Here is a 13,427-nt window from a genome sequence, read left to right as displayed (position 1 = left end):
TCTATAGAATTCGTTGAGCGATCTACCAAAATGTTGGTTGCTCATAAGCGGTCGCAGCGCGGGCAGGATCTGGTGGATGAACCCTGGATCCCAGACCCCCAACCTCAGTAATATCTATCTCTTCTAAGGTTGTAAGTCAGGGGGAGCCTGATGTAGAATTTCCTTGAGGGCATGTTGGCCTTAGAGCCGAGGAGCTGGCCTGTGTAGGCCCTGGAAACAGTCTGGCGTCCAGGCTACTGGTGGAAAGGGGGCGTTGCTATACCGCTTGGAGATGACGTGGCTCCCCCCCCCCGTTCGATCCGGGTTCGAACTTCACCTAACCTTCACGGTTCCGGGACGGCGCGAACGTCGATAATTCCCGCCTGCTGTACTGTATCCTCCATAACGTCGATAATTCCCGCCTGCTGTACTGTATCCTCCATAACTCGCGCGGGGAATTCAATCAATTGTTAATCATGCGGTCCGTGTAACGACGGGATCTGGCGGAAGATTGGTGCGCCATCGCGCAACAGGAAACAGTGAATATCGGAGTGAGATGAGGCTGAGCTGGGGGTGTCTTCGCAAGGGCGCGGTAGTCCACAGTCATCGTACGATGGTCGTACGATCGTTGTAGGATGGTCGTAGGATCGTAAAATGAAGGCATTTTTGGAAAGTCGTGCAAAATTCAACAGGAAACGGTGAGTATCTGAGCGAGGCTGAGCTGGGGGTGCCTGCGCAAGGGCGCGGCCGTTCACAGTCGTCGTGAGATTGTCGTACGATCAGGGGTGGAGAGCATTCTTGGAGAAGTCGTGCATGTTTCGCGAATAAATTCAACAGGAAACGGTGAATATCTAAATGAGGCTGAGCTGCGATTGTCTTCGCAAGGGCGTGGCCCTCCTCAGTCGTCGCACTATAGTCGTACGATAGTCGTATGATCTCAAAATGAAAGCATTCTTGGGAAGTCGTGCATGTGTCGTACAAAATGTAAGAGGAAGCGGGGAATATCTGAGAGAGGTTGAGCTGTGGGTGTCTTCGTAAGTGCGCGGCCGTTCAAATCCGCGTCGTGCGATATTCGTACAATCTCAAACTGAAAGCATTCTTAGAATGGTCGTGCAAATGTCGACGAATGTGTCGCACAAGATTTAACAGGAAACGTTAAATATCGGAGTGATACTTAGCTGGGGGTATCTTCGTAATGGCGCGACTGTACACAGTCATCCTACGATAGATCTAAGATTTTGGTCCCATATAGTTGGAACAGACTGTGGCGGAGCTAATCTAATACAGCCTTCTCCGGGACAAGGCAGTTGGAATTTGTATGGCACAAACACGAATATCAAAATCGTTGTGCGACTGCAAACTGAAAACATTCTTGCATGTGGTGTACAAAATCCAGCTGTCTTGTTACCGAAAAAGAACGACTGAGATCATTGTCGGCGGTTGGTAAGTTCACATTCGTCGCAATATAGTCGTACAAGATACAAGATGTCTTTCATTGGTTTGTCGCAGATGTAAAAACACTGAATTGAAAACCAATGTACAAACAAGTTTAAGCCTTTCAGTCCAGTCAGCATACAGATAATCTCATACGTATTCAAAAACCGATATATATATACAAATGATAGACAATGTTATTTCTCAAAAATGTTGGTAACATTCACACATATAGCGCAGAATATAATACTAGTAACCATACTGGTTTAGCAATCTCGTAAGATCTCGTACGATCGCAAACTGAAGGCATTCTTGTATGTGTCGTACAAATTCATTGTTTCTTGTTAGTACATCTGTAGTGAGGCTGTACGACTATCCCAGCAATGTCTCAGTGTCACTGACGAGAAGCAATGGATGCTACCTGAAACGTCTGACCGTTTCCAGTTGCTTGTGTAACTGCTATTTGGCGTATCTTATTACCTGGATGTCTAACCTTCATCGACGTATCCCCAAAAATGCCTCCAGTTTACGATGGTACGTCGACGTATGTGTGACTAGGCCATTACTCATGCTAGCACCTAACAAACGGTATATATCATGCACATACATGGCAAGATACTTAGTATACAATATGCAGAAAGTTTCCAAGTACAGCAGCTATAAATGTTCAACCACCTGCTGTGGGGAATGCTTGACGCTTAACGCCCCAAACAAACAGTACATTTAATGCGCATACATACCAAGATATAGAATATGCAGAAAGTTTCCAAGTACAGCTATAAATGTTTAACCACCTGCTGTGTCAAGTGGAATACTTAACGTTTCCCAACAAGCCGGCTTCACGGTGGGCTCAGCAGAGGTCGATAAAGATTAGTTCACTTTTCATGAGCAGTGCGGATTCGTAAATTGGCATTGAGAGCGGCTAATTCTCAACTGTCTGACCAAACAGGCTCTAATGTTCTTTAACTCGCACCTTTGGAAACCCCGAAGTTATTGATTGGTCTTGTCAAAGAGGAGAGAGGTCGATGAGGATTCTGCATTCAAAGCCACATTTCCCCTGCCCGGGGGTCAATGCACGCGATGCTGTAGCATTAGGTCCCTACACACGTGAAGTAGCATCCGATATTTCTAATATACTACGGCCGCAATCGATGCCGCTGTAAGAGGAGCTAATGTTTGGAAACGATACTTTATTTCAATGATCTGAATCATAAAAAGGGTATAAGGGAGCGTCCATTACTAGGCGTTATGCCTGTTACAAAGGCAATATAGCTAGGTTCCACTATAGAGTGTGTGTGCATGAGTTTGTGCGTATGTGTGCGTGAACAGCACAACTGGAGAAGTTGTAGTTGGATCTTAATGATATTTGATGTTGATAGATGTTAGCAGAATAAAGAAATTATTAGATTGTGGGTCCCCTGGTGGCTTTCATGGTACTGTGATAAGTACTAGTACTTTGATAGATAGCTCTTGGGCTCATGGCGGAGTTTCAGGCCCCTTAGCAGCCTCTTTTGAACTGCAATTCGTTCGTTCATCTTTCCTGTTCCCCGCATCCCCAGCGCACGGTTGACCAGGCGGCCCTGGAGCTGCCCCAGAGGCCCGTCATCACGGGGAGGTGCGGCACGGACAAGGAGCCCGCCGTCATGGACCTGCGCTGGGCAAAGGGCCGCTACAGGCTCAAGCTCTTCTTCTCTGTGGTGAGTACACGTCTACATCATACCTTACCTTAGACCTTAGATCCTCCCACAACTAATCTTGTATCGGTCGGCAAACAATTTTCCTCCACAGTGTTTGGTTTTGTGCTGCTACTACCATCTCGAGCTCCCTTATTATTTGGAGTCCTAGTTTCCTCCAGTTCTTTAGAACTGTACTTTTAACTGAAGACTTGGTTCCCTCTAGGTTATATCCCCTTTGGCTTCAACGTCACAGCGATTATTGTTTTTCTAAGTCTGTCCATCCTCCATACGCGACAGACCCATAAAAAGAACCGTCGATAAGATGTGTCATTTATCAACTAGTATGAAGCAAAGTACCATGGAATAGTTCCTGATCTTCTGAAACAAAGTTGAGCTGTGTGCTTGTGAAGATAGAACACGGAACTCAATGAGAATCGAATCATAAGTTGCAGAAAGTTTATGATGCTCTCGTTTCTGTTAACTTAAAGGATGGTTGCAAGACCCTGCAGCAATTTTCCTGATGTTTTTTCTTCGTGCTAGATCCCCTGTAGTCGCGATTCTCTACTCTCAAAGTCAAGTCAAGTCAAACAGAACTCTGATCGTTGATGAAGCAGAAAAACCCTCTTATAGCCTCATCATACACGCTATGATATAACTCACCAGTGAAAAAAATAAACATTGTAACCTATTGCCTAATACGGACAGAGTCTGTCTACATGGCACCATCTATTGTCCAGTGACCAAATCGCTCCTTCCAATGCAAAGTAATATCAAGCAGAACCCTGAGCGCAAATAAGGCAGAAAATCCTTTTACATCCTCATCATACTCAGCAGGATATAATCTACCAGTACGAAGAAACCATTGTAACGTATTGCCTGAAACATATAGAGGTATGTCTATGCGGCGCCAGAGAGGTAGTTCAAATCTCACAGCCTATAAACTTTTGATAGCAGTTTTATGCCAGTCGACGAATAATGAGGTCGTACGTCGAAAGTTCCGTTGTTTTTCTTCCCGCGTGGGTTATAAGTACCGTCCTTGGGCGGTTAAAAGTAAATGGCAGGACATTGAGTTTATCGTTGGTTTTTGTACGAATCTCAGCTCCACCCATCGTATTTTTCTTCCCGTATGGGTTTTCAAAGCTGTCCTCGGGCAGTTTTAGTAAATGTCATGACATGGCATTTATTGAATTTTTTTTGGACTCTCACCCATCGATGTTTTCTTCCCGTATGTGTTATAAGACCTGTCCTTCGGCAGTTTACAGTAAAGGTAGGTTATTGCTTTTATAGTAGGCTTTAGGATAGGATCAGTGGCACTGCCATCGCTGTTTACATCAAGTGTGGGCTATAAGAACTGTTCTTTGGCAGTTTACATTAAATAGTAGGGCGTTGAATTTAAAGTAGGTTGTTTCGGAACATCTCTGTTTTCATCAAGTGGTGGCTATGAGAACTTTTCTTAGGAAATTAACTGTGCCGGTAAATGGTATGATTGCATAGTAGGCTGTTGGTGGGATTTCTGCTTCACCTATCGTTGTTTTTCCTGCGCTGGATATGCGAGCTGTCCTTCCGCAGTTTACAGCACCAGTGAATGGTATGGTATTGACTTCATAGTGGGTTTTTAGAGAGGAACTCGCCACCGCCCATCGCCCCCGTGTCGGTTTGAGAACTGTCCTGGTGCAGTTTACATTAAATGGTTGGGTATTTCTTTTATAGCGTTGGCTAGGAGAGTTGTCCTTGGGTGGTAAGTAGTAGGATATTGATTTTGTAGTAGGCTTCATGTTGGGAAGAATCTATGCGCCCCCCGAGTAAAACGGAATGGCGCAGCGCACTCTTGTAACGGTGCACCTGACACGGGCCACAAAACGGCTGGCCGGTCGCGACAGGAGGCCCGACCAAGGTGGCCGTAAGGTTGTCCAATCGAGGGAATTTATGCCGATACCCGTCAATGTGCTGCTGCATGGGTTATTGTTTGTCGTATTCTGGAGATCTGTGTTATATAAAGCGAGCCATTTCATTGGTCGACAGAACTCACGTGTGACAAGTTGGAAACATGAGCTGAAGGAAGATGGCGGTTGCCACCTGAAAACTTCTCATAACTTCAAATTAGTCGTGCGTATAATTTAAAATCCTATGAGGTCATTTACAAACATAGAAGACGATGTCACCAAATGAAATGCATAGACTTTATAAAATGCATAAATATTTTATATTTGCATCTATAAAAAATGGCTTTTCTCATTTAATGTTCACCTTCACATAAGAAAATGAAATGTGTAGAAACTTTTGAATTGCCATCTTTAAAAAAGGTTTCTCAAACTATAATCATCTCATTTGTACTTCCACTTCTTCTCCATCGAAATTGTGCCAGGTTTTGAACATGTATGGAACGTAAAACTGCATAAAAGTGCTCATTCTTAATGTATCACTACATCTTACTTCACAAGAAAGCTAGCTGTAAGACTGAAACCCTTTTAGCAGGAATCTTGAGGAATAGCTGTTGAGTCTCGCCCACAGCAGCGTTTCTCGAGATTACATGCCGTGCGAAACGATCGGAGCGCGGGTGGACACGGGAAGGCTTCTGGCGAACCTTCAGCTACCCGTGACCGGTTTGGCTTCCATCCAGATAGGGCGCCTGGTTACTGTACTTGATCCCCGCTAGCTGAAAGGAAATCCAGGTAAAAGATATAGAATAAAGTGAAAAGTTTTTTTTTAATGTGGGATCAATCATAACAGCAGCCTTACCCAAGTATTTCTTCGCTTTTTGCCTGAAAACGCCAACGAACGGTTTGCCGATGAGAAACTAGTTTATCGGAATCTAAAGCCTCAACCCCATCAGTGGCCGGCTTGGCTTTCATCCAGATAGGGGCTTTACTTGCTACCTGCAAGGTGAAAGGAAATCCAGATAAAAGATATGGAATAAAGTGAAAAATTTCTTTATGTGGCAAAAATCATGACATCAGCACAGTGTAAATGTTTCTTCCCCCTTTGCTGAAAACGGCACCTAGTTTATCGGAATCTAAAACCTTATCGGTGACAGTTTTGGCTCCCATCCAGACAGGGGCGACTGGTTATCAAAATACCTGCAAGGTCAAAGGAAATCCAGAAAAAAGATATAGAATAAAGTGAAAAGTTTCTTTATACCGGAAAAATCATAACAGCAGCTTTACCCAAGCATTTCTTCGATCTTTGCCAAAAAACTCCAACGAACGGTTTGCCGATGAGAAACTAGTTTATCGGCACCTTAATCCTTACCCATGATTGGGATGGCTCCCATCCAGACAGGAGCGCCAGGTTACTGTACTTGATTTCTGCTAGATGAAAGGAAATCCCAAAAAAGGATATAGAATCAAGTGAAAAGTTTCTTTATGTGGCAAAAATGATAAGAGTAGCATTGCGCAAGTCTTTCTTAGATCTTTGCCTGAAAACTCCGACGAACAGTATGATGCAGCGAAACGAGTTTAGCGGAATCTGAAACCCTACCCGCGACAGGGCTGGCTTTCATCCAGACAGAGCGTCTGGCTACCGCCTGTGATACCGTGAGGTGATAGGATTGTGCAACCCAAATGAAATACATATTTCTTTAGAATAATGTGAAAGGTTTCTTTGTGTGGCAAAAATCATAAAATCAGGTTTGCGCAAATATTTCTTCCCTCTTTGCTGAAAACGCCAACGAACAGTTTTAACAAAAACTAGTTAATCCGAACCTAAATCCCTAACTCTACCTGTGACAGGGTTGGCGTCCATCCATACAGGGCACCTGGCTACCGCCTGTGATCCCGTGAGATAATGTGCAATCCAGATAAAAGATATAGAATTAAACGATTTTAGACATGCCGAAAAAATCATAACAGCAGCACTTCGCAAATATTTCTTCGCTCTTTGCTGAAAACGCCAAAGAACAGCTGAGGAACTAGTTTATCGGAACATAAAACCAGAACCCCACCCGTTATGGGATTGGCTCTTATCCAGACGCCTGCTTACAGTCCGTGATCCTCGCTAGGAAAAACGAAACGTGCGTGTTTGTGAAGACATTCACTACCTGTACAAACGAAAAAGGTCTGCCCAAAGAATTGTAGTGATAAGGCTATATCGGCTGAACACATACTGAACAATAGCAGCCGATTCAGGACCAAGGACGGGGGCATGCTAGCATGCTAGTCGGTACCATTTTGTACAGAAAAGAAAAAGAAATCAACGCATAAAGCGATCGTCACCAACTAGCGATATTCCAGCAAGCGAAAGACAACAACAACAGCAGCAGCAACAGCAACAGCTTCAGCACCAAGGACGGGGCAACTCAAACACGCTCGTAAAAATAGCGGCGTCATTTGACCCGATTTTAAAAAAATCAACACGTAAAAGCATTGGTCACCGAGGTGCGATACATTGCTCACACAACTTGAATATTCCATTACTCAAAGACTTCATACTAAAGCCACCGTGGGTGTTGATAAGGCCTGTAGTATACTGTTGCGATGTCTAAGAATGATTAAAGGGATGTAAGACGCCTAAGAGCGATAACAAGTAAATGTCCAAGATTGATTATAGGGACTTGAGATGTCTAAGACTGATTATAAGTAACGGGGAAAGGACGAAAGCGGGCATCGCTGGGGACATACAGCGATCTACACCTCTCTTCTTTACCGATTTTTGTCATTGCATAACATGAAAAGTGGGCAACAAAAAAAGAGAGGTTTTTGTCATTGTATAGCATGGAAAATAGTTTTTCAGGACAGATCACGTCCCGAACCATAAAGCTCACAATCAAATTCAGGCCCTGCTATTGCAGTTACGCAATGGCAGTACTGCGTGTTTCCAGGAAACGATCAACAATAGTCGATTCAGCACCAAGGAAGGGGGCGGCTCCAAAATACTTGGTAAAAGAAAACTGCGCCATGTTATATATCTAAAAAAAGAGAAAAATAAGTCAACGCCTAAGATAATCGTCACCATCTTCAATGCTTCACACATCTTGAAACGGTCATCAATCTTTTTTTTCAAAAGCCACCGAGGGTGTTGATAAGGCCTGTAGTGTACTGATGCGATTTCTAAGACTGATTATAGGAATGTAAGATGTCTGAGACTGATTAGAAGTAACAAGGGAAGGGCGGTAGGCCTGCTGTGGAACCATCACTGGGGACACGCACGCCAGACGGTGCCTCGGGGGACGTGATTAATCACACTCGACATTTCCGTGCCTCGACTAAACATTCGTCTTGGAAAAGTTATGGCGCCACTTTTCTCGAGAATGGTGTGGGATGCTAATGTTTCCTTCAAAAGTGTAATACATCTCTAGTCTTCGTGCCTCGATTGAATATTCGTCTAAGAAAAGTTATGGGGCCACTTTTCTCAAGAATGGTATGGGATGCTAATGTCTCCTTCAAACGACTCTTAAGATATCAAATAGTGTGCGTGTAATTCATCAAGACTGTACTCTTCGTGCTTCGACTAAACATTTGTCTTTGAAAATTTATGGCGCCACTTTTAGCTCGAGTGGTGAAGGATGCTAATTTCTTCTTCAAATGACTCTGAAGATTTAAAACTTTTAATGTGTGATACATCTAGACTGTACTCTTCGTGCTTCGACTAAACATTCGTCTTGGAATAGTTATAGCGCCATTTTTCTCGTTTTCCCTCGCAATAGTGTGCTCTTTAGGATCGGTAGGTATATGTATTGTCTCATTTTGTTCTCACTGAATCTTTGTTGACTGCTTAACGATATAAAACTAAAATACATCAGGGTACTCGTAATTCTTACATCAGATTTTAATCCTAAAGATGTACATTGCGCAAGCACAATTTTCTATTGCAACACAACACAACAGAGGAGAAGATTCCATAGCATTTTCATCACTCAGATGTCTGATAAAAAATGCCATGTCCCCTTGTCAACTAAGAAAGGTCACACTGCACGAAATGGCCTCGTATCCCGGCGTATACGTACAGGGATTCCTCCGGAAATGTTCCATATCCCGGTGCGGATTTAGCGTATCAGTTAAAACTAACGGAAATGCTAAATCCGCACCGGGATATGGAATATTTCCGGAGGAATCCCTGTACGTATACGCCGGGATACGAGGCCATTTCGTGCAGTGTCAGTGTCGGTAGGATTGTGCTATGGTAGGTCGGTTAACCGGAAAACATCATTCCTAGGCCCGATGTCCTGTTCCAGATGGCTTTAAAGGTGTAAAACCTCGACACTGTAATGTATATATAGAGACTTTAGTCTTCGTTCACTTGCAGGCGGTCTATGTACATATCTATCTATCAATGTAATACAAAGACGCATCTGCTGGAGGTAACGCGTTTTTTAAATCCCAGCCGGTGCTCTCTTGCCCTCCCCTGAAATATGGAGTCGCGAAACCACCATAGTGCTCTATCACATTATCATGATATCACGCCTCCATACTGTCGACCCTGTACTCTCGCTATGTCTCTGTCATGTCTGATGTTCTGGAAGTAATGTCACTTTCTGGAATTAATGTCACTGAAATGAATTGTATCTTATTAAGATCAAACGATATCAATATCAGTATTCATCGTTCATCGTTTCCCCCTGGCAGCCTCGATGACGAGGGTCGCGCCCTTCTCACTCGGCAGTTCTAATCAATATGCGTCCCGACATAAACCAGCCGGGGTGGTCCGATGTTCGGGGTAAGTAATGCTGAAGAATGGCCTGGTAGGGACGCCATGTCACCTGTATCAAGCAGGACAAATATGGATGGCTTTTTTTATTCAGCAAGATAACACAGACAGGTTATACAACTTTACATTAACATATAAACATGTAGACAAAAACATTTCCAAAACTATCTAATGATTTTGGGACATTTATGATAGCTTAAGCTATTCCCATGTGTATGCTAGCAGTGTGTATAAATTAGCCTTTTTTTCCGTTGAGTGTATATGTATGACTAGAACACTTCATTCATTCAGTCACTCCCACCATGCAGATTCAGAATGCGGTGTGTTTTAGTGAATCGCAGTGATCTACGTACAAAATGAACAACAATAAATCAGTTACATATGCCAAACTCACGGCTAAATGTTTCAATCTTATGATTCCAGAATTTCTGCTAGGTGTATGAAACGTCCACCCAAGACTTACTGTGGAATTGAAGTCGCTGCCAACACATACTGCGGGGGTTCTCATTATTAACTAGCTTTGAAAGTATAACGTTATATGTTCTTATTGTAGGGTTTAGGATAAGCCAGAGCTAATATTTCTAGTCCTCACATCACATCCTTGTTTAACATGCTACACCGGCCGTTACAGCAGTCTTGTCTTGACGGAGCCTGAATACAGAATGGCGTGCAAACATACTGTACATCCAAGCGAAGCGTGGGAGGCTTGGGCGCGGAAGTCAAGATAAAACAAACGCCAAACAGAATTCAAAACGTCTTTGAAATAACGAAGTCGTGTCTGCTCAGTCACCGTAACATCGATTATTTCTGCTTCGCATGGTGTATTTATTCAAAGAATACATGCGCGCGCAGTCTACATGTAACGTCATGAGAGCCATAAAGAAGCCCCTTTGAAATTACCTCTCTCCTAAAAAGTCCTAATAATCACTTCTATGAAAAGGGCTTAAGGGATTCGGTTAACGGAAAGCGCGGACTAGTAAGCCTGTTACTGCGTGGAGACGTCATTCGGGTGTTAGCGGTTATAAATGAAAGGCGCCGGACTGCTTTGGAAATTGCTGCACGATCCGGACAATCCGCCGTGAAGTGGTATTGTTGACATAAAAGGCATGACTGAAACTAAAACTTGACAGGGAGTGATGTAGTTTTAATTGAACTTTATATGAACTTAACTCCCTCGTGTATTTAAAAGAAAGTGTAGCCGGAAACCTAGAGTCATGAGAAGCCTGTAAAGCGCCACCGGGAATTATGTGTTTCGAAAGACTACTTTAAACCGGGAAGACTTTGCTGAATGGGCTCTAATGTCTTGCGGCATGGATAAGCAAGCCTCTTGCTGCATGGCTTCAGATACTGTTCTGCTCTTAATGGATGGAAATAAACCATGTCTTGAGTGTGTATATAGCGGAAGCTTCATAATGCGTAAAAGTGGGGTTGTCTATACAATAACGTCAAACTAAAAGTTTACCCAAACCGCATAATTTATTTTGTTGAATGCACGGTTATATGTCGTCTGTGGCGTTTTAGTAAGTGGGACGTGTTGCCTATAGATGCAGTGGGGCTCAGCCAGAATGGTTAGAGAAAACCTGACCCGGATGTGAACAAAACCTGACCCGGATGTAAAAGAAAACTTGACTTGGATGTGAACTTGACATCCGGGCAACAGTCGACCCGTTGGATATTCGTTTCAACCTGCTATTTGGGGACGTCCATGAAAGTCAAAGAGGAAGGAAATGGACTTTTATGTTCTGAACTGTAAGCTTCATGTAACACAGCCTGGATGTTGTCAGCATAGCAATGAATTATCCTGATTGTGCCAAGACTGTGTGGTGTTTTCGGCAAATAAAGGAGGAAGACGAATACTTGGGCAGTTGAGATACTCCCGTCTTGTCTGTTCTTGAGCTAACAGTGAATGTGGTGGAACATCTCGCCGAATTTTGATCCTGTTCTTCCACCTCTTTTTATCCCTCTAGAACACGAATGGCAGCAAGACGTCGTGGCTGGTCTCAGGTGTTCACTTCAAGTACGACACCAACGACGCCAGCTTCGTCAAGCCTCTTTCCAGTGAGTACAATTTGTGTTACCCTTGACTTTATGATGGGAACATCATTCAAAACGTACAAGTATGACCAGAAAGACAACAAAACACACAAAGCTTAAAAAGAGTCAATGAGTGCTTTGTCAAGTCGATCGGCTGCAGCGACGCCGACAGCGTGCCGCGGGTCCAGTTAGGGGGGGGGGGGGCTTTAACTGATTATGCGAAACAGAATGTCTTTTAGGTGTCACACTTCAGTTTTGCACAGTAGGTAAAAGCTTCGTAAGACCGGACTGTTTACAATGCATGATCCTCCCAGACCGGGAAGATTAGAGCGGTGGGATCTTCAACGTGCTTGAGGTGTGACTCTCCTCAAATATACGGGACTTCTGGCATTACATCCCATCCAAGGGACGTCCTGAACCGTAGCTGCATGTGTAGGTACTCATTTTCACCTGTGTCGAGTGAGGAAATAGGTCTTAAGTGTTTTCCTTAAGAGCAGAACATTGGGGCCAGCTGGGAATTCGAACTCAAAACCTTTAGATTCAACATCCCACACCACAAGACCGTCTCACCACCATCAATACGATTAGTCCACTGGGAACGAGTGAGTACAAATAGTACACTCGGAACGAGTGACTGTAATGAGTGCACCCGGAACGAGTGTGTTTGATCAGACCAATGAGAACATCAGTTAGACGTGATTAACCCCTGGGGACGATAATTGGGAGCCCAGGATCACGACTCCAGTCTCTTGGACCAACAACATAAAAAATCGGTCATACTTTAGCCGGGTAATGATGGCGGAAATGAAGAAGTGGACCATTATAACGAGCCAGCTTGCATCCTGCTTTTTAACAAGGTTTGCCAGTTAAAACTACGCACGAAACGTTGTTTGGATTTAGAGCCGGGATTTCAAGTATATCAGATCACAAAACTTCAGAACGACATGGCTTAGAATAGACGCGCATGACATTATGATGATAATCTTTATTTGCAAAACGCATGCCCGAAGGCTAATTGAAAGGGAACACGCAGTTACGATAACGTGAAAAGGTAAAAAAATGTCTGATCTACATAGCTATCTGATGTTTCGACGCACAAAACTGGGGTATACTATAACTAAATCAATCAATCAATCAATCTAGCCAACATTTTTGCTGGAATCTTATGAAATAGAAATCAATTCGAATGGAGGGTTACACTATCAAAAAGGTTTTGAAGGGCCGTCGGGGCTGTAGAGAAACACCTCTTCCTCTAGGAATCTTATCAGTTGCTTGATCTTTATTTTGTATTACGGATAAGTAGTACTGTAAATGCAGAAATGTTCGCGGTGGTTTTATGATCGCGGTTTTCGCGGTGACCGTTTCACCGCGAACTCAAAACCACCGCAAACATCTTTGTCCAATACTGTAGCAGTATGTGACTATAGCGCTGCCGCAAGCTTAAAACCACCACAAACAATCCATTTTCGCCTTATCGCGTGATAAAAACCACTGCATTTAAAGTATTCTACCTGAATGTCCAAACCTCGTCGAAGTATCTCTTCCGAATCTCTCCCTTTCCTGTCACCTATATCCGAGTCCTTTTATCTCGAAATCCCAGACTTCCTCTTACATAAATCCCCAGAAATTTCCCACTTAATTTTGTTAATAGAATAACCCCGA

The 13,427-nt window shown here is 43.6% G+C and overlaps 1 protein-coding gene across 1 annotated transcript in view; it reads left to right on the top strand.

Moving 5' to 3' along the window:
* LOC136432045 (lysosome-associated membrane glycoprotein 1-like) overlaps window positions 1-13,427 on the top strand; it is a 62,501-nt gene that overhangs the window by 20,897 nt on the left and 28,177 nt on the right. Inside the window, exons 4-5 of the mRNA XM_066423063.1 lie at window positions 2,973-3,110; window positions 11,699-11,789. Coding sequence (XP_066279160.1) covers window positions 2,973-3,110; window positions 11,699-11,789 — 229 coding nt within the window. The remainder of the gene's footprint in view (window positions 1-2,972; window positions 3,111-11,698; window positions 11,790-13,427) is intronic.

Source organism: Branchiostoma lanceolatum, chromosome 4 (genome assembly GCF_035083965.1).
Source record: "Branchiostoma lanceolatum isolate klBraLanc5 chromosome 4, klBraLanc5.hap2, whole genome shotgun sequence".
NCBI lineage: Eukaryota > Metazoa > Chordata > Leptocardii > Amphioxiformes > Branchiostomatidae > Branchiostoma > Branchiostoma lanceolatum.
Note: the sequence above shows the minus strand (reverse complement) of the source record. Positions and strands in the feature narration are given on the sequence as shown.